General features: G+C 44.7%; 1 protein-coding gene across 1 annotated transcript in view; it reads left to right on the top strand.

The window, feature by feature from the left end:
- The window catches only part of LOC134965330 (mucin-3B-like), a 133,878-nt gene that overhangs the window by 27,045 nt on the left and 80,481 nt on the right, over positions 1-26,352 (top strand). The window contains exon 3 of the mRNA XM_063941803.1: positions 1,829-2,286. Coding sequence (XP_063797873.1) covers positions 1,829-2,286 — 458 coding nt within the window. The remainder of the gene's footprint in view (positions 1-1,828; positions 2,287-26,352) is intronic.

Here is a 26,352-nt window from a genome sequence, read left to right on the forward strand (position 1 = left end):
CTGATTTTTGTAAGTTCTACTGTATGTATAAGTTGTAAGCATATGTGGCATTTGAATATAGCATTTGTTGGGTTCACTACGATATGCCGGCGGTCGGGCTCCCGGCGACCAGCATACCGGCGCCGGGAGCCCGACCGCCGGCTTACCGACAGTGTGGCGAACGCAAATGAGCCCCTTGCGGGCTCGCTGCGCTCGCCACGCTACGGGCACGGTGGCGCGCTACTCGCGCCACACTATTTTATTCTCCCTCCAGGGGGAGAATAAGTGTCGGTATGCCGGCTGTCGGGATCCCGGCGCCGGTATACTGTGCGCCGGGATCCCGTCAGTCGGCATACAGAAGACCACCCGCATTTGTTATGTAGTGTTTTACTGCACATTCCTTGTTTGTGGCAAACATCTATTTTGTAGTAAGCATAGTTTTTTTTTGGTAAGGTAAGCAGGTGTGGTCATGTTGTTGTATTTTTAGATGTATATTATATCTGTACTTGCTGACGACAATATATATGGCGGACTATTTTTAATATCAATTGTCAAAACACAGGTATGGTTTTGCTTTTCCTAATGGCTACATGGCTAATGTTGATTATCATGTTGTAATTTTTTTGCCAAAAATACATACCATAATGCTAAATATTTTTCAGTAAGAAGAAGAGCAGGCCGTAGTAGCAGAACAAATGTTGCACAGGAGGATGCTGCTGCTACTACAGGTAAAGTATCCTTTATGGGTTTTTTTAACCAAAATATATTTAGGAAAATACACTAATGTCTTACGTTTTTCCAAAGTCCCATCCAGGCCACACCTTAGCCCGCAAATGCACACAGGACAACCAACATCCAACCGCAAACACGTGGCGTTGAAAAGACCACGCCCAGATCTCCCGATGCCCACATCTGCATCTCCCCCTCACAGACGCATCTCTACTGTGTCCTCAAGGCCACCATCACAATTACTGGCACCTTCCCCAACACGCGAACCAGAATCCCCTCATCTGGCTGGTGAGTCCATAAATTAACACATCTGAACACTTACAAACACAGTGTACTTCTGATAATTATGTCAACGAAACAAACACACAGTAATGCAGCGTCAGTATAATTATTTTTTTTTAAAAACAAACAAACATTAATGTAAAGGCCTGAACACCTCCTCACTAAAGCAACCAAACTACATGAGTGCACACTTGAGGTATACAGTAATATAATGCTTACTAAAGTACACACCATAATCTGCTGGGCAAGCTTCAGCACATGAGTATCATTGCTTATTGGGGTTTAATCTTATTATTAATATTTTCCTTGATTTATATGTCGGCACAAGGGATCCGCTGCGCCCACACCCAGTACATAATAAAATCAGCAAACCTTGAAAAGCACAGTTATACTACAGGACAAAATAGGACAGGTTTAGAAAAGCCGGTGTTAGGTGCCATCAAAGGGAGTATGGAGTATAAGATAGTGTAAATAATTAAAGAAAAGGAACACGAGGAAAGAAGTCCCTGCTCCTGCGATCTTTCAAAACATAAAACTCTGTTGGTCTACTATTCCATTCATGTTGTGTTTTCTGCCTCATCTTACTTCAACAGGGTTTGTTTGTACATGATTGTTTTTTTTGTCTATTCCTGATTGTCTAATGTTTTTAAATCAAGCAAAACCACGAACCTAAAACAAAATAGGGTCTTCCGTTAAGCTAAATATTTGTTGTGGCTTTTGTTACAAACATATGTGTGTTATTTTTGGACAAACAGAAAATAAATGCAATGCAATATGATAGAAGTATAAAATACATGTTGCATATTACTACAATGTAGTATTCTTATACCACACACAGATGATGACAGCATGCCCACGGACCAGCAGACACTGCAAACTTATGCCACGTTTGCTCTGGATCTCCGCCCATTACAGACAACGCCACCTAGCACGGTACCTATGGTCCCGCCTCCACAACAAACAAGTCCCCAACCAATAATGAGCCCAAGCACACCACTGGCTCAAACTGAAGAGCAGACATTTTGGGCCAACTGGGAAAACCAACAGAGGCTCAGTTCAGAGATTCTCCAAAGTCAAAATCAGCTGCTGGCAAGTCTGCCACATTACATGCCACGCATAAGTCGAAATCTCAGCAGAGAACATTTGGAAACCAGTCGTGTGGCGACTTGTCTGGAGCAAATGCGGGCAGAAAACAGCACCATGATGACCACTTTACAGCGAATTATGGATGAACAAATGAGGCTACACCAAAACTACCTGCATCTCCTTGAAACAATAGCCTTACAGAAAGTCTGGGTAGAATTATAGACAATAACACGGCCTCCAATAATCAATTAAATGCTACACTCAGTAATCTAAGCCACAACATAAGTGTTTTACACTCCCAACAAGTGAGCACTAGCTCAGGAACTACAACCCCAATAAATACCCCAGTGACCTCCCCAATAAGGAGGTCAAGCAGATCACGAGCTCATGTCCCTGGCCCCACCTCTGAAGCCTCCAAGGCTACACGAAAAAAATAAAGCCAGCCTCTGTAGATGGCAGATGCGTAAGTGGGGTTAACACTGTCTGTTGACGTTTGCAATGTACACACTTTCACACTTTAATAAACATATTTGTGGTTTAAACATAAAAATGTTGTGGATAATCGTTATTTCTTCCTTTTCTGAGGATGAGATGTTAATCATGTACTTATTGACCTTTTAAAGTATCACAATTATATGTGTAATTTTTGGTGAGGGTGCAACACATGTAAACACGCTTTTCAAAAGCAGGTCTATTTTTTCCTTGTCTTTTTTTACGATTTTATCTTTAACACGAACGTAATGGACCTTTCACGGTGAAAAATACAAATACGAATTCTTGGTAAATTACCGAGTTGTATAAAATAACAGGCGTATTTGACCGATGGTGTATTCATTCGTATTTTTTTTCTTTGACTTCCAAAAAAATATGAATGCCCTCATCACTGCCGAGATTTGAGTTTAGTAAATTCCCGAGATGACACTTTGAAGAAAAAACACCAAATCGGTCAAAATCGGGAGCTTAGTAAATATACCCCAAGGTATTGTGTAGCAGACCTAGTGGGAGAATGTATCAAACCTTAGAGAGAGATAAATTTGCTCATACCAACCAATTAGCTTCTAGCTATCATTTATCTAGTACAGTCTTTGAAATGATAGCTAGAAGCTGATTGGTTGAAATGGGCAACTTTTGTACTCTCTCTAAGGATTGATACATCTCCCCTCTAGAAAGTAGGGCCCACGTGGTGGGGGTGTGATACAGAAGATAGACATTATAAAGATCTACAGTCATTAGGTCTACACCATAGGGTCGACAGTCAAAAGGTCGACAGAGTCAAAAGGTCGACATGGTCAAATTTTCGACACAATGGGGTAAATTTACTAAGCTCCCGATTTTGACCGAGATGCCGTTTTTTCATCAAAGTGTCATCTCGGTAATTTACTAAGCAATAATCACGGCAGTGATGAGGGCATTCGTAATTTTTTGGAAGTCCTACAAAAAAAAATACAAATGAATACACCATCGGTCAAAACGCGGCTGTTTAAGTATGAATCTCGGTAATTTACTAAGAAGTGCAAAGCAAAAAAAAAAAAAACACTGCCGTGAAAAATTACAACTCGTAAAAAAGTGCTAAAAAAAACAGACCTGCTTTTTTAATCCGTGATTGTATAGGCATGCAGGGATCCATGAGATCCGTGCATGTATATCAGTGGGAAGGGGTGGGAAAGTGGTTATTTTATTAAAAAAAAATTGCGTGGGGTCCCCCCTCCTAAGCATAACCAGCCTCGGGCTCTTTGAGCCGATCCTGGTTGCAGAAATATGGGGAAAAAATTGACAGGGGTTCCCCGATATTTAAGCAACCAGCATCGGGCTCTGCGCCTGGTCCTGGTTCCAAAAATACGGGGGACAAAAAGAGTAGGGGTCCCCCGTATTTTTAAAACCAGCACCGGGCTCCACTAGCTGGACAGATAATGCCACAGCCGGGGGTCACTTTGATATAGTGCCCTGCGGCCGTGGCATCAAAAATCCAACTAGTCACCCCTGGCCGGGGTACCCTGGGGGAGTGGGGACCCCTTCAATCAAGGGGTCCCCCCCCCCCCAGCCACCCAAGGGCCAGGGGTGAAGCCCGAGGCTGTCCCCCCCCCATCCAATGGGCTGCGGATGGGGGGGCTGATAGCCTTTTGTGATAATGAAAAGATATTGTTTTTAGTAGCAGTACTACAAGGCCCAGCAAGCCTCCCCCGCATGCTGGTACTTGGAGAACCACAAGTACCAGCATGCGGCGGAAAAACGGGCCCGCTGGTACCTGTAGTACTACTACTAAAAAAATACCCAAAAAATGACAAGACACACACACCGTGAAAGTAAAGATTTATTACATACATGCACACAAACATACATACATACTTACCTTATGTTCACACGAGGGTCTGTCCTCTTCTCCAGTAGTATCCAAGGGGTACCTGTTGAATAAATTCTACTCACCAGATCCCGGGTCCCAGGGTCCTCGGGGCAACCATTTGTAATCCAGGTACTTGAATAAAATAACAAAACGGAAAGCCGAGCCACGAACTGAAAGGGGACCCATATTTTCACATGGGACTCCTTTCCCCGAATGCCAGAAACCCACTCTGACTGATGTCTAAGTGGGTTTCTTCAGCCAATCAGGGAGCGCCACGTTGTAGCACCCTCCTGATCGGCTGTGTGCTCCTGTACTGTATGACAGGCGGCACACGGCAGTGTTACAATGTAGCGCCTATGCGCTCCATTGTAACCAATGGTGGGAACTTTCTGCCCTGCGGTTGACCTAAAGTGACGTCACCGCTGAGCAGAAAGTTCCCACCATTGGTTACAATGGAGCGCATAGGCGCTACCCATTGGATGGGGGGGGACAGCCTCGGGCTTCACCCCTGGCCCTTGGGTGGCTGGGGGGGGGAAACCCTTGATTGAAGGGGTCCCCACTCCCCCAGGGTACCCCGGCCAGGGGTGACTAGTTGGATTTTTGATGCCACGGCCGCAGGGCACTATATCAAAGTGACCCCCGGCTGTGGCATTATCTGTCCAGCTAGTGGAGCCCGGTGCTGGTTTTAAAAATACGGGGGACCCCTACTCTTTTTGTCCCCCGTATTTTTGGAACCAGGACCAGGCGCAGACCCCGATGCTGGTTGCCTAAATATGGGGGAACCCCTGTCATTTTTCCCCCCATATTTCTGCAACCAGGATCGGCTCAAAGAGCCCGAGGCTGGTTATGCTTAGGAGAGGGGACCCCACGCAATTTTTTTTTTACAGTGTTTAATTTAAAAAAAAAAAAAAAAATGAACCCCAGCACGGATCACACAGATCCGGCCGAGATTCATTGTAAAAAAGTCGGCAGTGTTTTGCTAATCACTGCCGTAAAAATAAAAATAAAAACACGAATGACATCGACATCGGAACAAAAGAAAAACCCGAATACGGCAGCTTAGTAAATCCGTCGTAACAAATTCAAAAAGTTGCAGTTTTACACTTTCGATGTCATTCGTGACTGAACTTTGACCTGAAACGGGAAAATACGAATGTTAGTAAATTTACCCCAATGTATTTTTGAAAAAATACCCAAATTTGTTGAAATGCATTCGCTCACCACGCTTCAGGCTTGGTGGCTCGCTCCACTTCTCTCGCCACAAGGTTACTAAAGGTAATAGTTTGTGACATGGATAGTAAATGCAGCAAAAGTTGTAAAACATGAAAAAATATGTCGACCTTTTGACTGTCGACCTTTTGACCCTGTGATCCTTTTGACTGCCAACCATATGATGTTGACATGTTGACTGTTGACCTTTTAACTGTCTATTTATCAACCACCTCCCCCTGGTGGTATGTTGCAGACAACTGGGTTTGTGCGCACTACGCAGGGCATCGGGAGAGACCCTGCCTTTGACACAGACCCAGTGCGGGGTTGAAATGCATCAACAGTAGTTGGGGACGGCTGCATTAGTACATGAGGAGAAGGGTTTTCATCTCACGGGAGCAGCAGAGGTCAGCAGCTGATAGAGCAGACAGCAATGGACAGGAGAGCCAGCGGTATAAGGCCTTCAGAGTTCTGGGATTGCATCTTCCTGTAGATTTACTGTAGACTCATGACCATATAAACTGAGCATCCTGAAAGGCAGGTGAGCTCATGTGTAATGTCTTTTTCTCACTATATGCCAGTGGTTTCCAAACTTTTTTTGAATTACGGCGCCCTAGAATATCAGAATTTTTTTCAAGGCACCCCTAGGACAAAAATTTCTTATAGAGAAATTTAGAAAGAAATATTACATTAAGAAGATCGCGTTTATATGTCATCCTTAGGGTCAGTTGTGTGATGAGGGACAAGATTTGCTTCTGTTTGGCCACATATTTGGTTTTGCCTATTATATTGACCATGAATAATTTGAATTGGTCCTGGACTACCAACCCAGGGCACCCCTGCAAGTGTCCCGAGGCACCCCAGGGAGCCATGGCACACAGTTTGGAAACCTCTGCTATATGCCATCGATTTATGTGAGAAAGAATATAACCCTCATGTGGAGATATACTTTTTATGGATTCAGGGCCTTATTCAGGATTGTTAGCAAACCAAAAAGACACACTATTGGGCAAAACCATGCTGCACTGCAGGTGGGGCAGATGTAACATGTGCAGAGAGAGTTAGATTTGGGTGAGGTGTGTTCAAACTGAAATCTAAATTGCAGTGTAGAAATAAAGCAGCCAGTATTTACCCTGCACAGAAACAATATACCCCACCCAAATCTAACTCTCTCTGCACATGTTACATCTGCCCCACCTGCAGTGCACATGGTTTTGCCCATTAGTGTGCATTTTTGGTTTATTAAAAACCATGAATAACCCTCTCAGTTTTGATTAATAAAATGGATGGATTTTAATACACTTTTAGCAAGTTTGATTTTCTTCATATCCTTGGATTGTGGATTATTTGGATATTTTGGTGTGCTACTATATTTTGTGAAACCTGAACAAGTTGAACTTTCTTCAATCTCTTATCATACATGTTTTGTTTTTAAGACAGTGTGGGGTAAATTTACTAAGGTGGGAGGTTTTTTTTAACTGGTGAAATTGCCCATAGCAACCAATTAGACTCTATTATCTTCTAGAAGCAGCTAGATAAATGTTAAGTAGAATCTGATTGGTTGCTGTGAGTAACATCACCAGTTCTAAAAAAAAAACTTCCACCTTGGTAAATTGACCCCTAAGATTAAGCTCTCTTTTTGGGAAAGAAGCAGCTGCAGCGATTCAGGTGCGCTCCGTTTGGAATGATTAATAATTAGTACATATAGACCCTGTCACATACCTATTTCATTCACCTGACAGACAGTGGGTACATTCTAGCCACTAACAAAAATAAACCACCTTTTCAACAAAGTACATGACACCTGTAAATTTGATATCATTGTTAACGTGGTTAAGTTTCTAAATATTACACAATGTACTAATCACCCCTCCCTACAAACTTAGTAAAGTGCAGTAGTGTTTGCCAACAATGGCGTATTCCAAAGGTAATAAATAAAATCTGCATTTTTGATGCCACGGCCGCAGGGCACTATATCAAAGTGACCCCCGGCTGTGGCATTATCTGTCCAGCTAGTGGAGCCCGGTGCTGGTTTTAAAAATACGGGGGACCCCTACTCTTTTTGTCCCCCGTATTTTTGGAACCAGGACCAGGCGCAGAGCCCGATGCTGGTTGCTTAAATATGGGGGAACCCCTGTAATTTTCCCCCCCATATTTCTGCAACCAGGATCGGCTCAAAGAGCCCGAGGCTGGTTATGCTTAGGAGAGGGGACCCCACGCAATTTTTTTTTTACAGTGTTTAATTTAAAAAAAAAAAAAAAAATGAACCCCAGCACGGATCACACAGATCCGGCCGAGATTCATTGTAAAAAAGTCGGCAGTGTTTTGCTAATCACTGCCGTAAAAATAAAAATAAAAACACGAATGACATCGACATCGGAACAAAAGAAAAACCCGAATACGGCAGCTTAGTAAATCCGTCGTAACAAATTCAAAAAGTTGCAGTTTTACACTTTCGATGTCATTCGTGATTGAACTTTGACCTGAAACGGGAAAATACGAATGTTAGTAAATTTACCCCAATGTATTTTTGAAAAAATACCCAAATTTGTTGAAATGCATTCGCTCACCACGCTTCAGGCTCGGTGGCTCGCTCCACTTCTCTCGCCACAAGGTTACTAAAGGTAATAGTTTGTGACATGGATAGTAAATGCAGCAAAAGTTGTAAAACATGAAAAAAATATGTCGACCTTTTGACTGTCGACCTTTTGACCCTGTGATCCTTTTGACTGCCAACCATATGATGTTGACATGTTGACTGTTGACCTTTTAACTGTCTATTTATCAACCACCTCCCCCTGGTGGTATGTTGCAGACAACTGGGTTTGTGCGCACTGCGCAGGGCATCGGGAGAGACCCTGCCTTTGACACAGACCCAGTGCGGGGTTGAAATGCATCAACAGTAGTTGGGGACGGCTGCATTAGTACATGAGGAGAAGGGTTTTCATCTCACGGGAGCAGCAGAGGTCAGCAGCTGATAGAGCAGACAGCAATGGACAGGAGAGCCAGCGGTATAAGGCCTTCAGAGTTCTGGGATTGCATCTTCCTGTAGATTTACTGTAGACTCATGACCATATAAACTGAGCATCCTGAAAGGCAGGTGAGCTCATGTGTAATGTCTTTTTCTCACTATATGCCAGTGGTTTCCAAACTTTTTTTGAATTACGGCGCCCTAGAATATCAGAATTTTTTCAAGGCACCCCTAGGACAAAAATTTCTTATAGAGAAATTTAGAAAGAAATATTACATTAAGAAGATCGCGTTTATATTAGAGATGAGCGGGTTCGGTTTCTCTGAATCCGAACCCGCCAGAACTTCATGTTTTTTTTCACGGGTCCGAGCGACTCGGATCTTCCCGCCTTGCTCGGTTAACCCGAGCGCGCCCGAACGTCATCATGACGCTGTCGGATTCTCGCGAGGCTCGGATTCTATCGCGAGACTCGGATTCTATATAAGGAGCCGCGCGTCGCCGCCATTTTCACACGTGCATTGAGATTGATAGGGAGAGGACGTGGCTGGCGTCCTCTCCATTTAGATTATAAGAGACTGAGAGAGATTTACTGGAGCTGACTAGGAGGAGTACTGTTACTGTAGAAGTGTAGAGACTGAGTGGAGAGAGTTTACTAGTGAGGACAGTGCAGTTTACTTTATAATCCGTTCTCTGCCTGAAAAAAGCGATACACAGCACACAGTGACTCAGTCACATACCATATCTGTGTGCACTGCTCAGGCTCAGGCCAGTGTGCTGCATCATCTATTATCTATATATAATATTATATATATCTGTCTGACTGCTCAGCTCACACAGCTTATAATTGTGGGGGAGACTGGGGAGCACTACTGCAGTGCCAGTTATAGGTTATAGCAGGAGCCAGGAGTACATAATATATTATATAGTGAGTGACCACCAGACACACAGTGCAGTTTATTTAATATATCCGTTCTCTGCCTGAAAAAAGCGATACACACAGTGACTCAGTCAGTCACATACCATATCTGTGTGCACTGCTCAGGCTCAGGCCAGTGTGCTGCATCATCTATTATCTATATATAATATTATATATATCTGTCTGACTGCTCAGCTCACACAGCTTATAATTGTGGGGGAGACTGGGGAGCACTACTGCAGTGCCAGTTATAGGTTATAGCAGGAGCCAGGAGTACATAATATATTATATAGTGAGTGACCACCAGACACACAGTGCAGTTTATTTAATATATCCGTTCTCTGCCTGAAAAAAGCGATACACACAGTGACTCAGTCAGTCACATACCATATCTGTGTGCACTGCTCAGGCTCAGGCCAGTGTGCTGCATCATCTATATATATATTATATATCTGTCTGACTGCTCAGCTCACACAGCTTATAATTGTGGGGGAGACTGGGGAGCACTACTGCAGTGCCAGTTATAGGTTATAGCAGGAGCCAGGAGTACATATTATATTAAAATTAAACAGTGCACACTTTTGCTGCAGGAGTGCCACTGCCAGTGTGACTGACCAGTGACCTGACCACACTGACCACCAGTATAGTTAGTAGTATACTTATATTGTGATTGCCTGAAAAAGTTAAACACTCGTCGTGTGACTTCACTTGTGTGTTTTTTTTTTTTTATTCTGTAAAAATAAAACTCATTCTGCTGACAGACAGTGTCCAGCAGGTCCGTCATTATATAATATATAATATATACCTGTCCGGCTGCAGTAGTGATATATATATATTTTTTATATCATTTATCATCCAGTCGCAGCAGACACAGTACGGTAGTTCACGGCTGTGGCTACCTCTGTGTCTCTGCACTCGGCAGGCAGTCCGTCCATAATTGTAATACCACCTAACCGTGGATTTTTTTCATTCTTCTTTATACATACATAGTTACATAGACATCTTCTCTTTATCAACCAGTCTATATTAGCTGCAGACACAGTACAGTACGGTAGTTCACGGCTGTGGCTACCTCTGTGTCTGTACTCGGCAGGCAGTCCGTCCATAATTGTATACCACCTAACCGTGGATTTTTTTCAGTCTTCTTTATACATACATAGTTACATAGACATCTTCTCTTTATCAACCAGTCTATATTAGCTGCAGACACAGTACAGTACGGTAGTTCACGGCTGTGGCTACCTCTGTGTCTGCAGTCGGCAGGCAGTCCATAATTGTATACTAGTATCCATCTCCATTGTTTACCTGAGGTGCCTTTTAGTTGTGCCTATTAAAATATGGAGAACAAAAATGTTGAGGTTCCAAAATTAGGGAAAGATCAAGATCCACTTCCACCTCGTGCTGAAGCTGCTGCCACTAGTCATGGCCGAGACGATGAAATGCCAGCAACGTCGTCTGCCAAGGCCGATGCCCAATGTCATAGTACAGAGCATGTCAAATCCAAAACACCAAATATCAGAAAAAAAAGGACTCCAAAACCTAAAATAAAATTGTCGGAGGAGAAGCGTAAACTTGCCAATATGCCATTTACCACACGGAGTGGCAAGGAACGGCTGAGGCCCTGGCCTATGTTCATGGCTAGTGGTTCAGCTTCACATGAGGATGGAAGCACTCAGCCTCTCGCTAGAAAAATGAAAAGACTCAAGCTGGCAAAAGCAGCACAGCAAAGAACTGTGCATTCTTCGAAATCCCAAATCCACAAGGAGAGTCCAATTGTGTCGGTTGCGATGCCTGACCTTCCCAACACTGGACGTGAAGAGCATGCGCCTTCCACCATTTGCACGCCCCCTGCAAGTGCTGGAAGGAGCACCCGCAGTCCAGTTCCTGATAGTCAGATTGAAGATGTCAGTGTTGAAGTACACCAGGATGAGGAGGATATGGGTGTTGCTGGCGCTGGGGAGGAAATTGACCAGGAGGATTCTGATGGTGAGGTGGTTTGTTTAAGTCAGGCACCCGGGGAGACACCTGTTGTCCGTGGGAGGAATATGGCCGTTGACATGCCAGGTGAAAATACCAAAAAAATCAGCTCTTCGGTGTGGAGGTATTTCACCAGAAATGCGGACAACAGGTGTCAAGCCGTGTGTTCCCTTTGTCAAGCTGTAATAAGTAGGGGTAAGGACGTTAACCACCTCGGAACATCCTCCCTTATACGTCACCTGCAGCGCATTCATAATAAGTCAGTGACAAGTTCAAAAACTTTGGGTGACAGCGGAAGCAGTCCACTGACCAGTAAATCCCTTCCTCTTGTAACCAAGCTCACGCAAACCACCCCACCAACTCCCTCAGTGTCAATTTCCTCCTTCCCCAGGAATGCCAATAGTCCTGCAGGCCATGTCACTGGCAATTCTGACGAGTCCTCTCCTGCCTGGGATTCCTCCGATGCATCCTTGCGTGTAACGCCTACTTCTGCTGGCGCTGCTGTTGTTGCCGCTGGGAGTCGATGGTCATCCCAGAGGGGAAGTCGTAAGCCCACTTGTACTACTTCCAGTAAGCAATTGACTGTTCAACAGTCCTTTGCGAGGAAGATGAAATATCACAGCAGTCATCCTACTGCAAAGCGGATAACTGAGGCCTTGACAACTATGTTGGTGTTAGACGTGCGTCCGGTATCCGCCGTTAGTTCACAGGGAACTAGACAATTTATTGAGGCAGTGTGCCCCCGTTACCAAATACCATCTAGGTTCCACTTCTCTAGGCAGGCGATACCGAGAATGTACACGGACGTCAGAAAAAGACTCACCAGTGTCCTAAAAAATGCAGTTGTACCCAATGTCCACTTAACCACGGACATGTGGACAAGTGGAGCAGGGCAGGGTCAGGACTATATGACTGTGACAGCCCACTGGGTAGATGTATGGACTCCCGCCGCAAGAACAGCAGCGGCGGCACCAGTAGCAGCATCTCGCAAACGCCAACTCTTTCCTAGGCAGGCTACGCTTTGTATCACCGCTTTCCAGAATACGCACACAGCTGAAAACCTCTTACGGCAACTGAGGAAGATCATCGCGGAATGGCTTACCCCAATTGGACTCTCCTGTGGATTTGTGGCATCGGACAACGCCAGCAATATTGTGTGTGCATTAAATATGGGCAAATTCCAGCACGTCCCATGTTTTGCACATACCTTGAATTTGGTGGTGCAGAATTTTTAAAAAAACGACAGGGGCGTGCAAGAGATGCTGTCGGTGGCCAGAAAAATTGCGGGACACTTTCGGCGTACAGGCACCACGTACAGAAGACTGGAGCACCACCAAAAACTACTGAACCTGCCCTGCCATCATCTGAAGCAAGAAGTGGTAACGAGGTGGAATTCAACCCTCTATATGCTTCAGAGGTTGGAGGAGCAGCAAAAGGCCATTCAAGCCTATACAATTGAGCACGATATAGGAGGTGGAATGCACCTGTCTCAAGTGCAGTGGAGAATGATTTCAACGTTGTGCAAGGTTCTGATGCCCTTTGAACTTGCCACACGTGAAGTCAGTTCAGACACTGCCAGCCTGAGTCAGGTCATTCCCCTCATCAGGCTTTTGCAGAAGAAGCTGGAGGCATTGAAGAAGGAGCTAAAAGGGAGCGATTCCGCTAGGCATGTGGGACTTGTGGATGCAGCCCTTAATTCGCTTAACAAGGATTCACGGGTGGTCAATCTGTTGAAATCAGAGCACTACATTTTGGCCACCGTGCTCGATCCTAGATTTAAAGCCTACCTTGGATCTCTCTTTCCGGCAGACACAGGTCTGCTGGGGTTGAAAGACCTGCTGGTGACAAAATTGTCAAGTCAAGCGGAACGCGACCTGTCAACATCTCCTCCTTCACATTCTCCCGCAACTGGGGGTGCGAGGAAAAGGCTCAGAATTCCGAGCCCACCCGCTGGCGGTGATGCAGGGCAGTCTGGAGCGACTGCTGATGCTGACATCTGGTCCGGACTGAAGGACCTGACAACGATTACGGACATGTCGTCTACTGTCACTGCATATGATTCTCTCAACATTGATAGAATGGTGGAGGATTATATGAGTGACCGCATCCAAGTAGGCACGTCACACAGTCCGTACTTATACTGGCAGGAAAAAGAGGCAATTTGGAGGCCCTTGCACAAACTGGCTTTATTCTACCTAAGTTGCCCTCCCACAAGTGTGTACTCCGAAAGAGTGTTTAGTGCCGCCGCTCACCTTGTCAGCAATCGGCGTATGAGGTTACATCCAGAAAATGTGGAGAAGATGATGTTCATTAAAATGAATTATAATCAATTCCTCCGCGGAGACATTGACCAGCAGCAATTGCCTCCACAAAGTACACAGGGAGCTGAGATGGTGGATTCCAGTGGGGACGAATTGATAATCTGTGAGGAGGGGGATGTACACGGTGATATATCGGAGGGTGAAGATGAGGTGGACATCTTGCCTCTGTAGAGCCAGTTTGTGCAAGGAGAGATTAATTGCTTCTTTTTTGGGGGGGGTCCAAACCAACCCGTCATATCAGTCACAGTCGTGTGGCAGACCCTGTCACTGAAATGATGGGTTGGTTAAAGTGTGCATGTCTTGTTTTGTTTATACAACATAAGGGTGGGTGGGAGGGCCCAAGGACAATTCCATCTTGCACCTCTTTTTTCTTTTCTTTTTCTTTGCATCATGTGCTGATTGGGGAGGGTTTTTTGGAAGGGACATCCTGCGTGACACTGCAGTGCCACTCCTAGATGGGCCCGGTGTTTGTGTCGGCCACTAGGGTCGCTAATCTTACTCACACAGCTACCTCATTGCGCCTCTTTTTTTCTTTGCGTCATGTGCTGTTTGGGGAGGGTTTTTTGGAAGGGACATCCTGCGTGACACTGCAGTGCCACTCCTAGATGGGCCCGGTGTTTGTGTCGGCCACTAGGGTCGCTAATCTTACTCACACAGCTACCTCATTGCGCCTCTTTTTTTCTTTGCGTCATGTGCTGTTTGGGGAGGGTTTTTTGGAAGGGCCATCCTGCGTGACACTGCAGTGCCACTCCTAGATGGGCCCGGTGTTTGTGTCGGCCACTAGGGTCGCTAATCTTACTCACACAGCTACCTCATTGCGCCTCTTTTTTTCTTTGCGTCATGTGCTGTTTGGGGAGGGTTTTTTGGAAGGGACATCCTGCGTGACACTGCAGTGCCACTCCTAGATGGGCCCGGTGTTTGTGTCGGCCACTAGGGTCGCTAATCTTACTCACACAGCTACCTCATTGCGCCTCTTTTTTTCTTTGCGTCATGTGCTGTTTGGGGAGGGTTTTTTGGAAGAGCCATCCTGCGTGACACTGCAGTGCCACTCCTAGATGGGCCCGGTGTTTGTGTCGGCCACTAGGGTCGCTAATCTTACTCACACAGCTACCTCATTGCGCCTCTTTTTTTCTTTGCGTCATGTGCTGTTTGGGGAGGGTTTTTTGGAAGGGACATCCTGCGTGACACTGCAGTGCCACTCCTAGATGGGCCCGGTGTTTGTGTCGGCCACTAGGGTCGCTTATCTTACTCACACAGCGACCTCGGTGCAAATTTTAGGACTAAAAATAATATTGTGAGGTGTGAGGTATTCAGAATAGACTGAAAATGAGTGTAAATTATGGTTTTTGAGGTTAATAATACTTTGGGATCAAAATGACCCCCAAATTCTATGATTTAAGCTGTTTTTTAGTGTTTTTTGAAAAAAACACCCGAATCCAAAACACACCCGAATCCGACAAAAAAAATTCGGTGAGGTTTTGCCAAAACGCGTTCGAACCCAAAACACGGCCGCGGAACCGAACCCAAAACCAAAACACAAAACCCGAAAAATTTCAGGCGCTCAGTCATCCTTAGGGTCAGTTGTGTGATGAGGGACAAGATTTGCTTCTGTTTGGCCACATATTTGGTTTTGCCTATTATATTGACCATGAATAATTTGAATTGGTCCTGGACTACCAACCCAGGGCACCCCTGCAAGTGTCCCGAGGCACCCCAGGGAGCCATGGCACACAGTTTGGAAACCTCTGCTATATGCCATCGATTTATGTGAGAAAGAATATAACCCTCATGTGGAGATATACTTTTTATGGATTCAGGGCCTTATTCAGGATTGTTAGCAAACCAAAAAGACACACTATTGGGCAAAACCATGCTGCACTGCAGGTGGGGCAGATGTAACATGTGCAGAGAGAGTTAGATTTGGGTGAGGTGTGTTCAAACTGAAATCTAAATTGCAGTGTAGAAATAAAGCAGCCAGTATTTACCCTGCACAGAAACAATATACCCCACCCAAATCTAACTCTCTCTGCACATGTTACATCTGCCCCACCTGCAGTGCACATGGTTTTACCCATTAGTGTGCATTTTTTGTTTATTAAAAACCATGAATAACCCTCTCAGTTTTGATTAATAAAATGGATGGATTTTAATACACTTTTAGCAAGTTTGATTTTCTTCATATCCTTGGATTGTGGATTATTTGGATATTTTGGTGTGCTACTATATTTTGTGAAACCTGAACAAGTTGAACTTTCTTCAATCTCTTATCATACATGTTTTGTTTTTAAGACAGTGTGGGGTAAATTTACTAAGGTGGGAGGTTTTTTTTAACTGGTGAAATTGCCCATAGCAACCAATTAGACTCTATTATCTTCTAGAAGCAGCTAGATAAATGTTAAGTAGAATCTGATTGGTTGCTGTGAGTAACATCACCAGTTCTAAAAAAAAAACTTCCACCTTGGTAAATTGACCCCTAAGATTAAGCTCTCTTTTTGGGAAAGAAGCAGCTGCAGCGATTCAGGTGCGCTCCGTTTGGAATGATTAATAATTAGTACATATAGACCCTGTCACATACCTATTTCATTCACCTGACAGACAGTGGGTACATTCTAGCCACTAACAAAAATAAACCACCTTTTCAACAAAGTACATGACACCTGTAAATTTGATATCATTGTTAACGTGGTTAAGTTTCTAAATATTACACAATGTACTAATCACCCCTCCCTACAAGCTTAGTAAAGTGCAGTAGTGTTTGCCAACAATGGCGTATTCCAAAGGTAATAAATAAAATCTGCACATTATTCTTTTGAGTATCTGACATCCCAGCCCGAATGTTCCCCAATAACGTGAACTCTCTTGAAATCGCCAGTATGCTAAATATAGCCTGTGATGTCACGAATAAAGTGCTGCGGTGTAATACTGGAACGAAGATGAAAAAGCGGTATTGACAACCCTGTGTTGTTTGTTTTTTGCAATATAAGGGAAACCAATCATATAAGTTTACTCAAGGTGTGTTTTGCATTCTCATTGTCTGTAACTGTTCACATTTCACCAACGATAACTCGTTCAGAAACAGCCTCCTGACAGTGCCTACAGGGCAAGTGACAAAAGCCTAACGCACAAGGATTTAACTTTGTCAGAACGACTGCTGCACATTTTACAGTATTTTGTACATTGAAAGCTGATCTACAGTATAACTGCAACGTCTCTCATTTACCTTTTATAATATTACTTTGTTGGACAACAAGAAGATTTTAACGTTGCCATGCTACACAAATCTGATCCGGACTAAAAGGTGACAGAATGTCTCAATTAAATCGAATACGAAGGATTTATTTCACATTTGCCTGCCTCATTCTTTTCCATCCGTGGAATTATGGAGTCTCAGGTAAGTGACAAGTTATGATATAATGACGGAAGTTCAAGTTTGGTGTTTAGTTCATTTTATTTGATGTGTTTGAATTGTGTACATTGCAGTAACAGAACAACACTGTATTGTGTTTATTAGCCATATTAATTATACAACATGACTGATGTTGCATAGACTAGTGCTTTGGTTACATCAAACATTTACAGCGATGGTCACCCGTTCCCAAAATTTCTGATTACGGATTTTCTTCTTTTTGCTATAATTTGGTTTGGTACTTTTATCATCTGTTGAAGTAGTTTTTTATTTTATCATCTGTTGTAGTAGTTTTTTATGTTTCTGTATGCAATCTGAGTATTTGTTTTACCCTCCTAGAACCTTAAAGTTTCTTTCATCCAGTATTTTCTTTCAGAGTTAATAACCTATACATTTTGCACTAGTTTCTGAATCCCTGAAGATATCTGCAAAACATTTAGTATTCCTTATACCCCAATGGCAGATACAGTACATGTTGATATATTTTGCAGAGATAGTTTCATTACTGTACATGAGAGGTTGTCCGCTTTCAGGTGACCCTTTTACATCCAATAGTGTGCCTCGTTGTGATTTCATGGGGTTCACTCCTCGTGTACACGGACAATACCAGATGGATTAGTAAGACACCCCTCTTGCGTTAGCAAAATCATAGGTAGCAGTTAAATTCTGCCCAAGCTATATATATTGTGTCACTAAAACAGCATCTAGATGAACGGAACGGGTGGTATTCATGTGACCGCCGGTCAGCTGACCGACAGTCACATGACCTCCTCCACCAGCCCGAAGGGTCACTGTCCCGATAGTCGGCATGCCGACCAACAGGGACTATTTCCACTCGTGGGTGTCCACGACACCCATAGAGTGGGAATAGAACCCGTGGCGAGCGCAGGTCGCCACCGAGCCCGCAGCGTGGCGAGCGCAGTGAGCCCGCAAGGGGCTTGCTGCACTCGCCCCTCCCCACCGGGATCCCGGCGTCGGTATGCTGCCGGGATCCCGGCGTCGGTAAGCTGACCGGCGGTCAGGAGACCGGCGGTCAGCCGTACTACACCCGAACGGAACCTGCCGTCAAGGTGCATACACACGGTGCGATGTAACCTTACGATTTTGACTATATAGTCAAAATCGTAAGGAAAGTTAGTGCAAATCGCACCACGTGTACACAGCTTGCGATACCGATGCACGCTCCCGCGGAGTCGGTATCGCAAGAAAAGACAGACTGTGCAGGCAAGTCAATCTTGACTACATTGTGTGCAATCTAGTACATAGTATAGTCAAAGTTGACACTTAGGGGTACATTTACTAAGCAGTGATAAGAGCGGAGAAGTGAGCCAGTGGAGATATTTCCCCATCAACCAATCAGCAGCTCTGTATCATTTTATAGTATGCAAATTATAGATGTTACTTCAGTGCTGATTGGTTGCCATGGGCAACTTCTCCACTGGCTCACTTCTCCGCTCTTATCACTGCTTAGTAAATGTACCCCTTAGTCAAAATCTCACATAGTCAAAATCTCAAGTAAAGATGGTCAATATTGGTGGTTTAGGGCTCCGGGGAGTTCAGGGGAAATGCAAAGTCAAAATCAGAGATAGTCAATATCTCACTGTGTGTATGCACCTTCAGTCAGTATTGGTGCCTTTACAGCATACTGCCCAAACCATGCTTTGTATATGGCACCAAAACAATTATCAATCCCTAGGGAAATCCGATCAGGGTCGACCATACGTTGTAATTGTTAGGTGGGTGCAGTCATAGCCTGAGCGCAGTAATTGGACAGCATGGGATTTTGTTGTATATCAATCGATCCACAGACCTACAAGATCTACCAATCTCACCACAACACATGGTCACGGTACATGAAGATTTGGTTATTTTGGAGAAACGAGTGGGTCTAGCTGTGTGTGTGATCATGCTTTAGAACCACTCGCTCTTGAACATCTGCAGCGCCAAAAGAAACTCAATACCTGCAAATAATAATTACTTAGAGGGTTTGCATTGCCTCATTTACACAATAAGGTTTGTCGTAAAGTACTTGACACTTTTATGATCTTAATGTGTAACTGGATATACAGGCAGCTACCACTTTCTGCCAGATAGAAAGTTTACGGTTACGTCAGCTATATTTCCAAATATGTCCCGAAAATGGAACCTTTTGAAATGAAACCGTCGTCATGAGTAAACAATTATTTTGCAAATTCTTTGGCATAAATGTAGCAAACGTTAAGTTATTGGACACTTCAATACTTGAAAGAATAAGCCGGCACTGTAGACTTCACTCACTTCTCTGTCAAGAGCGAAAGTAGGAGCATTATGTAGCGGAACCTACTTTATCTTTCCAAAATGTTCCTGTTTTTCATGTTTACAGACCTGCATTGAAAAACGAATTCACTGGCTCCATAAAAGAGTTTGTGTTGTTGATAAATTGATATTAGTATGTACTTTGTGTATTTTGTCAGTTCTGGTGTTGAGTGTTTTTTTGGCTGCATATAATATGCTTTGTCTAATAGTAATAGAACATATTAGATATAAGGAGATTAGATTACAAAAAAAAAAAGAGTTCTTCTTTAGCTGTTCAAGTGTTGCATGCAGATTGTTTGTCTCATGCAAACCAAACATATTGGCCAATAATCTTGCCCGATTGACCAATACACAACAATATGGTTACACTCTTGCACAGGGGCTTCCTATAGGAATAGATGATCTTAAGGTAATAGTGTTTCTGACTACAAATCAGTGCTCTGTGAGTTCTACCCTTCTTGTGCAAAAGGGATAAATTATGTTCTACGGACAAGACGCCCCATTTCACAAACTTAATTTAGCTTTTAACTTTACACTGGTGTTTGTGACCGAATCATGTCCCATTGAAGCATGTTGGATGGGGTATATATGTAATTTTCCAAAAATAATATTCAATATATAATTCATCACTCTTGCCGCTGTTTCTAGATGGTATGGAAGCAGCTAGTTGGGTCAGCAGACCTGGGTTTGCAGTGAGTTATCTCACCTTCTTCCTGATATACTGTAATGTGCTATATTTGAGAACATAACACGGGTACCCTCAATAGATTGGTGTTGACTTCAAATTAAAAATAAACATGTTGGGAAGCATTATAGGTGGATGGCGAGGCTGAGATGTTATTTTACCTGGAAACCCTTCTTATCAAATGTGAATTCCAAGCAACTCACACGGTAGAGTCACCACGGCAGCCTATTACTTACCAATGACTCATTACGGAATGTTATTGAGTAGTATGATCTTCATATATACTTCATACATTTCCACTGAGTTTATATGCATCGTCCAAAATGTGCAGAACATTTAGCACCTACAGTATATTATATGTTTGTCACAGTCATACATTATTGAATTTTTTTTATTTTTTTGTAATGCACAGGGCTATTTTTGGGCCGGAGTGCCCTGCAACGCCGTTCCTGATGGTCTTTTCTAAAATCATACAGTCAGGAACGGCGTTCCGGAACATCTGCGGCCTGCCCACAGTAGCAGTGTACGTGAAAGGGGCGTGCAGCGATTTAAAATGAGGCTCTGACCATCAGCCAGTCACAGCTCGCAGACCGTCAATGGTGGCCTCTGATTGGTTGCTGTGCTACAAGCTTTGATTGGCTCACAAGCCAGAGCCATATTTCAAATGGCTGCCAGAGACGGGACAGAGTGAGTGGCAGGAGAGACGCTCATTGCACTCTCCTCCCCTCAGACACAGACGACGGCGGCAGCAGCAGAAGAGGAGTGAGCAGTATTGGAGGCAGAATGTGTAACTAGCACTACTGGGGACGTTGTGTATATAGCACTATTAGGGGTAATGTGCATCTGGCACTACTGTAGGGGCATTGTGTATCTGGCACTACTCTTGGGGCCTAATTAAGACCGGGTCGCATGCAGGCGGTTTTTTGCACTGCTACGACCAGGTAATCGTTGCCTACAGGGGAGGGGGTAATCGCTGTGCAGGGGTGCGAATGGCTATGCAGAGAGCTGCACAAACAAAACATTGTGCAGTATCTGCACAGCCCAGGACTTACTCAGCCGCTGCGACTATCCGGGCCGGTGCTGGCATCAGGAACCCTCCCTTGAAACGGCTGGACACACCGGCGTTTGGCCGGACACTCCTTAAAAATGGTCAGTTGACACCCACAAATGGCCTCTTCCTGTCAATCTTCTTGCGATCACTTTCTTCGTTAGATCTGTTGCTGTCCGGCGATCCCCGTCGCCGGCAGCCGACGCACCTGAGCATTGCGGAGCATACGCATGCGCAGTTCAGACCCGATCGCATGGCTGCAAAAAAAAGGCAGTGTGAGATCGGGTCTGAATTAGGCCCTTGGAGCATTGTGTATCTGGCACTACTCTGGGGGCATTGTGTACCAAGCACTACACTGGGGGCATTGTGTATCTGGTACTATTCTGGGGGCATTGTGTATCTGGCTTTATACTGGGGGAATTGTGTTTTTTTTGTGCTACTGGGGGCATTGAGTATATATGGCACTACTGTTGGTATTGTGTATATATGGCATTATTGGGCATTATGTGTGTATATATATGGCATTACTGGGGGCACTATGTGTTTAAAAAAAAACAGTTTATGCACCAATTGATGCCCCGCTCATTTGTTAGCTCCACCCACATCACCGCTCTCCTCTGCCCCGTCCTCAGTTCCTGAACCTATTTTCCTACAAACATAGCACTGTGTTAATGCACATCTTGTATGACCGATTGCTGAATTAAACATAATTACCCCCATTTTGGAGAGTCACTGTATTTGAAAAAAATTTTTTGTTGTTTGTTTGTTTGTTTTTTAATACAGTAGCTAAGCTAATATTGTACCATTTGAAGAAATATAAGGTGAGAATAAAACTTATTTACTCATTGGACACATACTGTATTTACTTTAACAGAGAAGAAGGAGGTAAATATAAAAGCCTATTTATGCACACATTGCATAAACAGGACAGATTTCCTCCAAATATATATATAACAAGCAAAATAAAAACGCCTGGTGGTGAAACATTGGACTAACTATGCCTGTACTGTAATGATTTAATACAGATTATAGATTTTTTTCACTAAATCATAGTTCCTACTCGTGTATTGGGGAATGTGTATACCCCTTTTCCACTAGCTTTTAAAACATGGGTAATTAATGCACGGGGGCGCGTATTTACCCGTGTTTTTCTTCCTAGTGGAAAAGGGTCCCCCTGCAAATTCTGGGAATCCTACCCGGGTAACTTGCCGGGTTGAACCCTGTCTAGTGTGAACGGGAGCCGTGTCGAGGCCAGTAGCGGATCTTGACACGGGCAAGCAGGACTTTTGCCTGGGGCGCCGCACCATGGCAAGATCCGCTGCTGCTGTGCCCCCCGCTGCCGCTGCCCCCCGCTGTGAAGGGAACTAGACGCGTAGCGTCTAGTTTCCCTTCGTGTGGAGGACCTTTACTGTGCGGTGCGCGATGACGTCATCGCGCACCACACATCATTTCAGTGGCGCTACTACTGTTCAGGGGGCGTAACTGACCACACCCCCTGTATGAAGCCACGCCCCAATTGGCTGCCCGGGGTGCTAGAAGCCCAAGAACCGGCCCTGGTCGAGGCGACACGGCTCCCGTTCACAGTGTATGGGAGGGCGGCGCTGGGAGATCATGTGATCTCCCAGCGCCGCCCCTGCCACGTCACTAGCAGCGTCACCAACCCGGCAATATGCCGTTGGTGAGCGCTGTGGGAAAGGGGGCTGTAGCACGGGTCGCAGCCGTGTCCCCGTGCTACAGATGGAAAAGGGGTATTAGTCACCTTAGGGAACCCTGGATTTTCTATTTCTATTTTCTACAGATGAGGGTAACAAGGGTTGTTGATATAAAATTGAGTGCCTATACACACACATATATATATATATATATATATATATATATATAAATTATTCTTGCAGAGCATTCTTGTACACAAACTATGTATATATATATATATATTATATATATATGTATATATATTGTACAGCAGGGTGACAGAAACAAACAAGTCACCCTGATGATATGAAGACAAGGCAGTAATGCACATCCATTGTCATTATAAATCTATATTATTTGGGTTTGTAATCTAATAAAAATGAAGCAACACAAATTGCAAGAAGTCTTGTGCAAAGGACCTATCAGGACAGGGCAATGGTGGATCTTAGCTCACCAGTATCCAAGACAAGAGATTCCTGTGGCGAAACACATAAGCAGATTCCATTACTATTAAGGCTATTATTAAGGCTATTTTTAGCCACTCAAATGCCTGGGCCAAAATCAAATACATCTGTCTCCTACCTACTGTACAACACAGACACAAACAAAATGCTACCCTCAAGCTCTCAGCAATAAATCTGAAAATACTCCAATATAATAACTTAATCCTGTTTTAAATCCCAAACCTAGGTGGTCATTCTGAGTTGATCGCTCGCTAGCTGCTTTTAGCAGCATTGCAAACGCTAGGCCGCCGCCCTCTGGGAGTGTATCTTAGCTTAGCAGAATAGCGAACGAAAGATTAGCAGAATTGCTACTAAATATTTTCTTGCAGTTTCTGAGTAGCTCCAGACCTACTCACAGATTGCGATCACCTCAGTCCGTTTAGTTCCTGGTTTGACGTCACAAACACGCCCTGCGTTCGGCCAGCCACTCCCCTGTTTCTCCAGACACTCCTGCGTTTTTGCCTGACACGACTGCATTTTTTAGCACACTCCCGGAAAACGCTCAGTTACCACCCAGAAACGCCCCTTTCCTGTCAATCATTCACCGATCAGCAGTGCAACTGAAAAGCGCCGCGCAAACACCAGCAAATCTACTAAGTTTTGTGTTAAATAACTTAGCGCATGCGCGCTGCGTACCATGCGCATGCGCATTTAGCAACAAATCGCAGCATAGCGAAAATCGGCAACGAGCGAACAACTCGGTGTTAAACTTGTCCTGAATTACACACTAAAAAATGCAGCACCTCTTTCACAAGTATACCACACATTTAGTGCTACTTAGAATATACAGTAGCTAATGTATTTCTGCTGTACTGTGCTCTTATTATATTCTGCTAAATTCTCGTTCTGGGATGCAGTTAGCAAATGACAACCCACAGCTGTGATAACAAGCACCAATATGGTTAAAGTTACACTTGCCACAAGTTGTTCACTTTAACATGGTTGGGATTACAATATTACACCTGCCGTAATGTGTGTATGTGTGTAGCACTAAATGCTTTTTAAAAATGCAGACTTTTCATGTTCATATTATTAATTAAAAGGATTGATAACAATATGATTGTGCAGACTTATCATGCAGTACACTACATCTTATCTACCAGACGGCCGATAAAGGAAAATATGGGACGCTGCCAGTGTAGAGAAGGGTGGCACAAAGGTCTCAGGGAAAGTTTTGGGCCCTTCCCCCACCTCTCCAAGAAGCCAAAAGGACACCCTATTGAGTTAAAAAGTACAATAAGTGTTATATCCCTTCCTTGCATATTGGAAAGTTGATGGATGGAAATAGTTTTCTTCATACAACGGCCGTGGCGTGCGGTGAGGTCAGTGGCTGGTGAGGCACTACAGCCATAATGTCCGCCGAATCTGCCGATGACCCCTACCGCTGCCGAGCCAATGCCCGCTACTGCCCCTGAGTCGATGCCCGCTGCCACCGGCTTACAAACTCGCCCACCATAAATGGACCCAGCCCTCCGGCACTAATTTGCATCTCACTCCGATGCCGCCAATGCCCGCTGCCTGCCTGCTCATCATTCTTGTGATATATTGTACATTTTTATAGAAAAAAAAATGAGTGTTTGGGACTGGAAGGAGGACATGAATGCAATTCTGTTGTCCAGGGCTTCCATTAACTTAATGGAGAAGGGTCTGAATGGGTTAAAAAATGTAAAAAAAAAATGCGTGAGGTCCCCCCTCCTTAGTATAACCAGCCTCGGGCTCTTTGAACCGGTCCTGGTTGTTTAAATACTGGGGGGAAAAATTGGACAGGGGTTCCCCGTATTTAGACAACCAGCACCAGGCTCTTAGTCCGGTCCTGGTTCCAAAAATACGGGGGACAAAAGATGTAGGGGTCCCCCGTATTTTTAAAACCAGCACCGGGCTCCACTAGCCAGGGACATAATGCCACAGCCGGGGGACACATTTACGTAGGTCCCTGCGGCCGTGGCATTACCCCCCCCAACTAGTCACCCCTGGCCGAGGTTCCCTGGAGGAGTGGGGACCCCTTAAATCAAGGGGTCCCCCTCCTCCAGGCACTCAAGGGCCAGGGGTGAAGCCCGAGGCTGTCCCCAGCACCCCTGGGCGCTGGGTGCCAAGCTGATAGTCATGAGTGTTAAAAAAAGAATATTGTTTTTTGTTGTGGAACTACAAGGCCCAGAAAGCCTCCCCCGCTTGCTGGTACTTGGGGAACCTCAAGTACCAGCATGCGGGGAAATAACGGGCTCGCTGGTACTTGTAGTTCTACAACAACAAAAATACCCAAATAAAAACACAACACACACACCGTGAAAGTAAAATTTTATTATAACACACTTACACACTCACACATACTTACCTACATCCCACGCCGAGAATCACGTCCACTTGTCCAGTAGAATCCAATAGGGGTACCTGTAAAAATGAGAGACAGAAAACTTACCTACACATCCCAAGCCGGGCACGTCCACTAGAATCCAATAGGGGCACCTGTAAAAGTGAATGAAAATAAGCAGTTACAGAGGGGGGGGAAGAGAGAGAGAGAGATGCTCACTTGTTGCTCTGGCCCGTTGCTTAGTAACGGGATGCCTGGCAACAACAAGCAGTGTGAGCGGAGGCTGTAGAGACGGGATCTGGAGGCGGACGGCTGCAGAGACGGACGGGATCTGGAGGCGGGCGGCCCAGTGGAGAGGTAAGCACTGCGGGGACATTTAAGAAAAAACAAATAGAAAACTAACTCACCCCTCACTCCTGCTTCAGCCCCGACACTCCAACGCCGGTCACAGCCGCCGGGTCCCGCCGCCTCTTCCACCTCCAGCGTCGCGTGGATGATTGGACAGCGGATCCAGCACTGGATCCTCTGCCCAATCACAGGTGCCTCGCTGACATGGGGGTGGTGTCCCTGTCAGCGAGGCACTTCTTTCAGTGCCGCTTTCCCT

This window comes from Pseudophryne corroboree, chromosome 10 (assembly GCF_028390025.1).
Source record: "Pseudophryne corroboree isolate aPseCor3 chromosome 10, aPseCor3.hap2, whole genome shotgun sequence".
NCBI lineage: Eukaryota > Metazoa > Chordata > Amphibia > Anura > Myobatrachidae > Pseudophryne > Pseudophryne corroboree.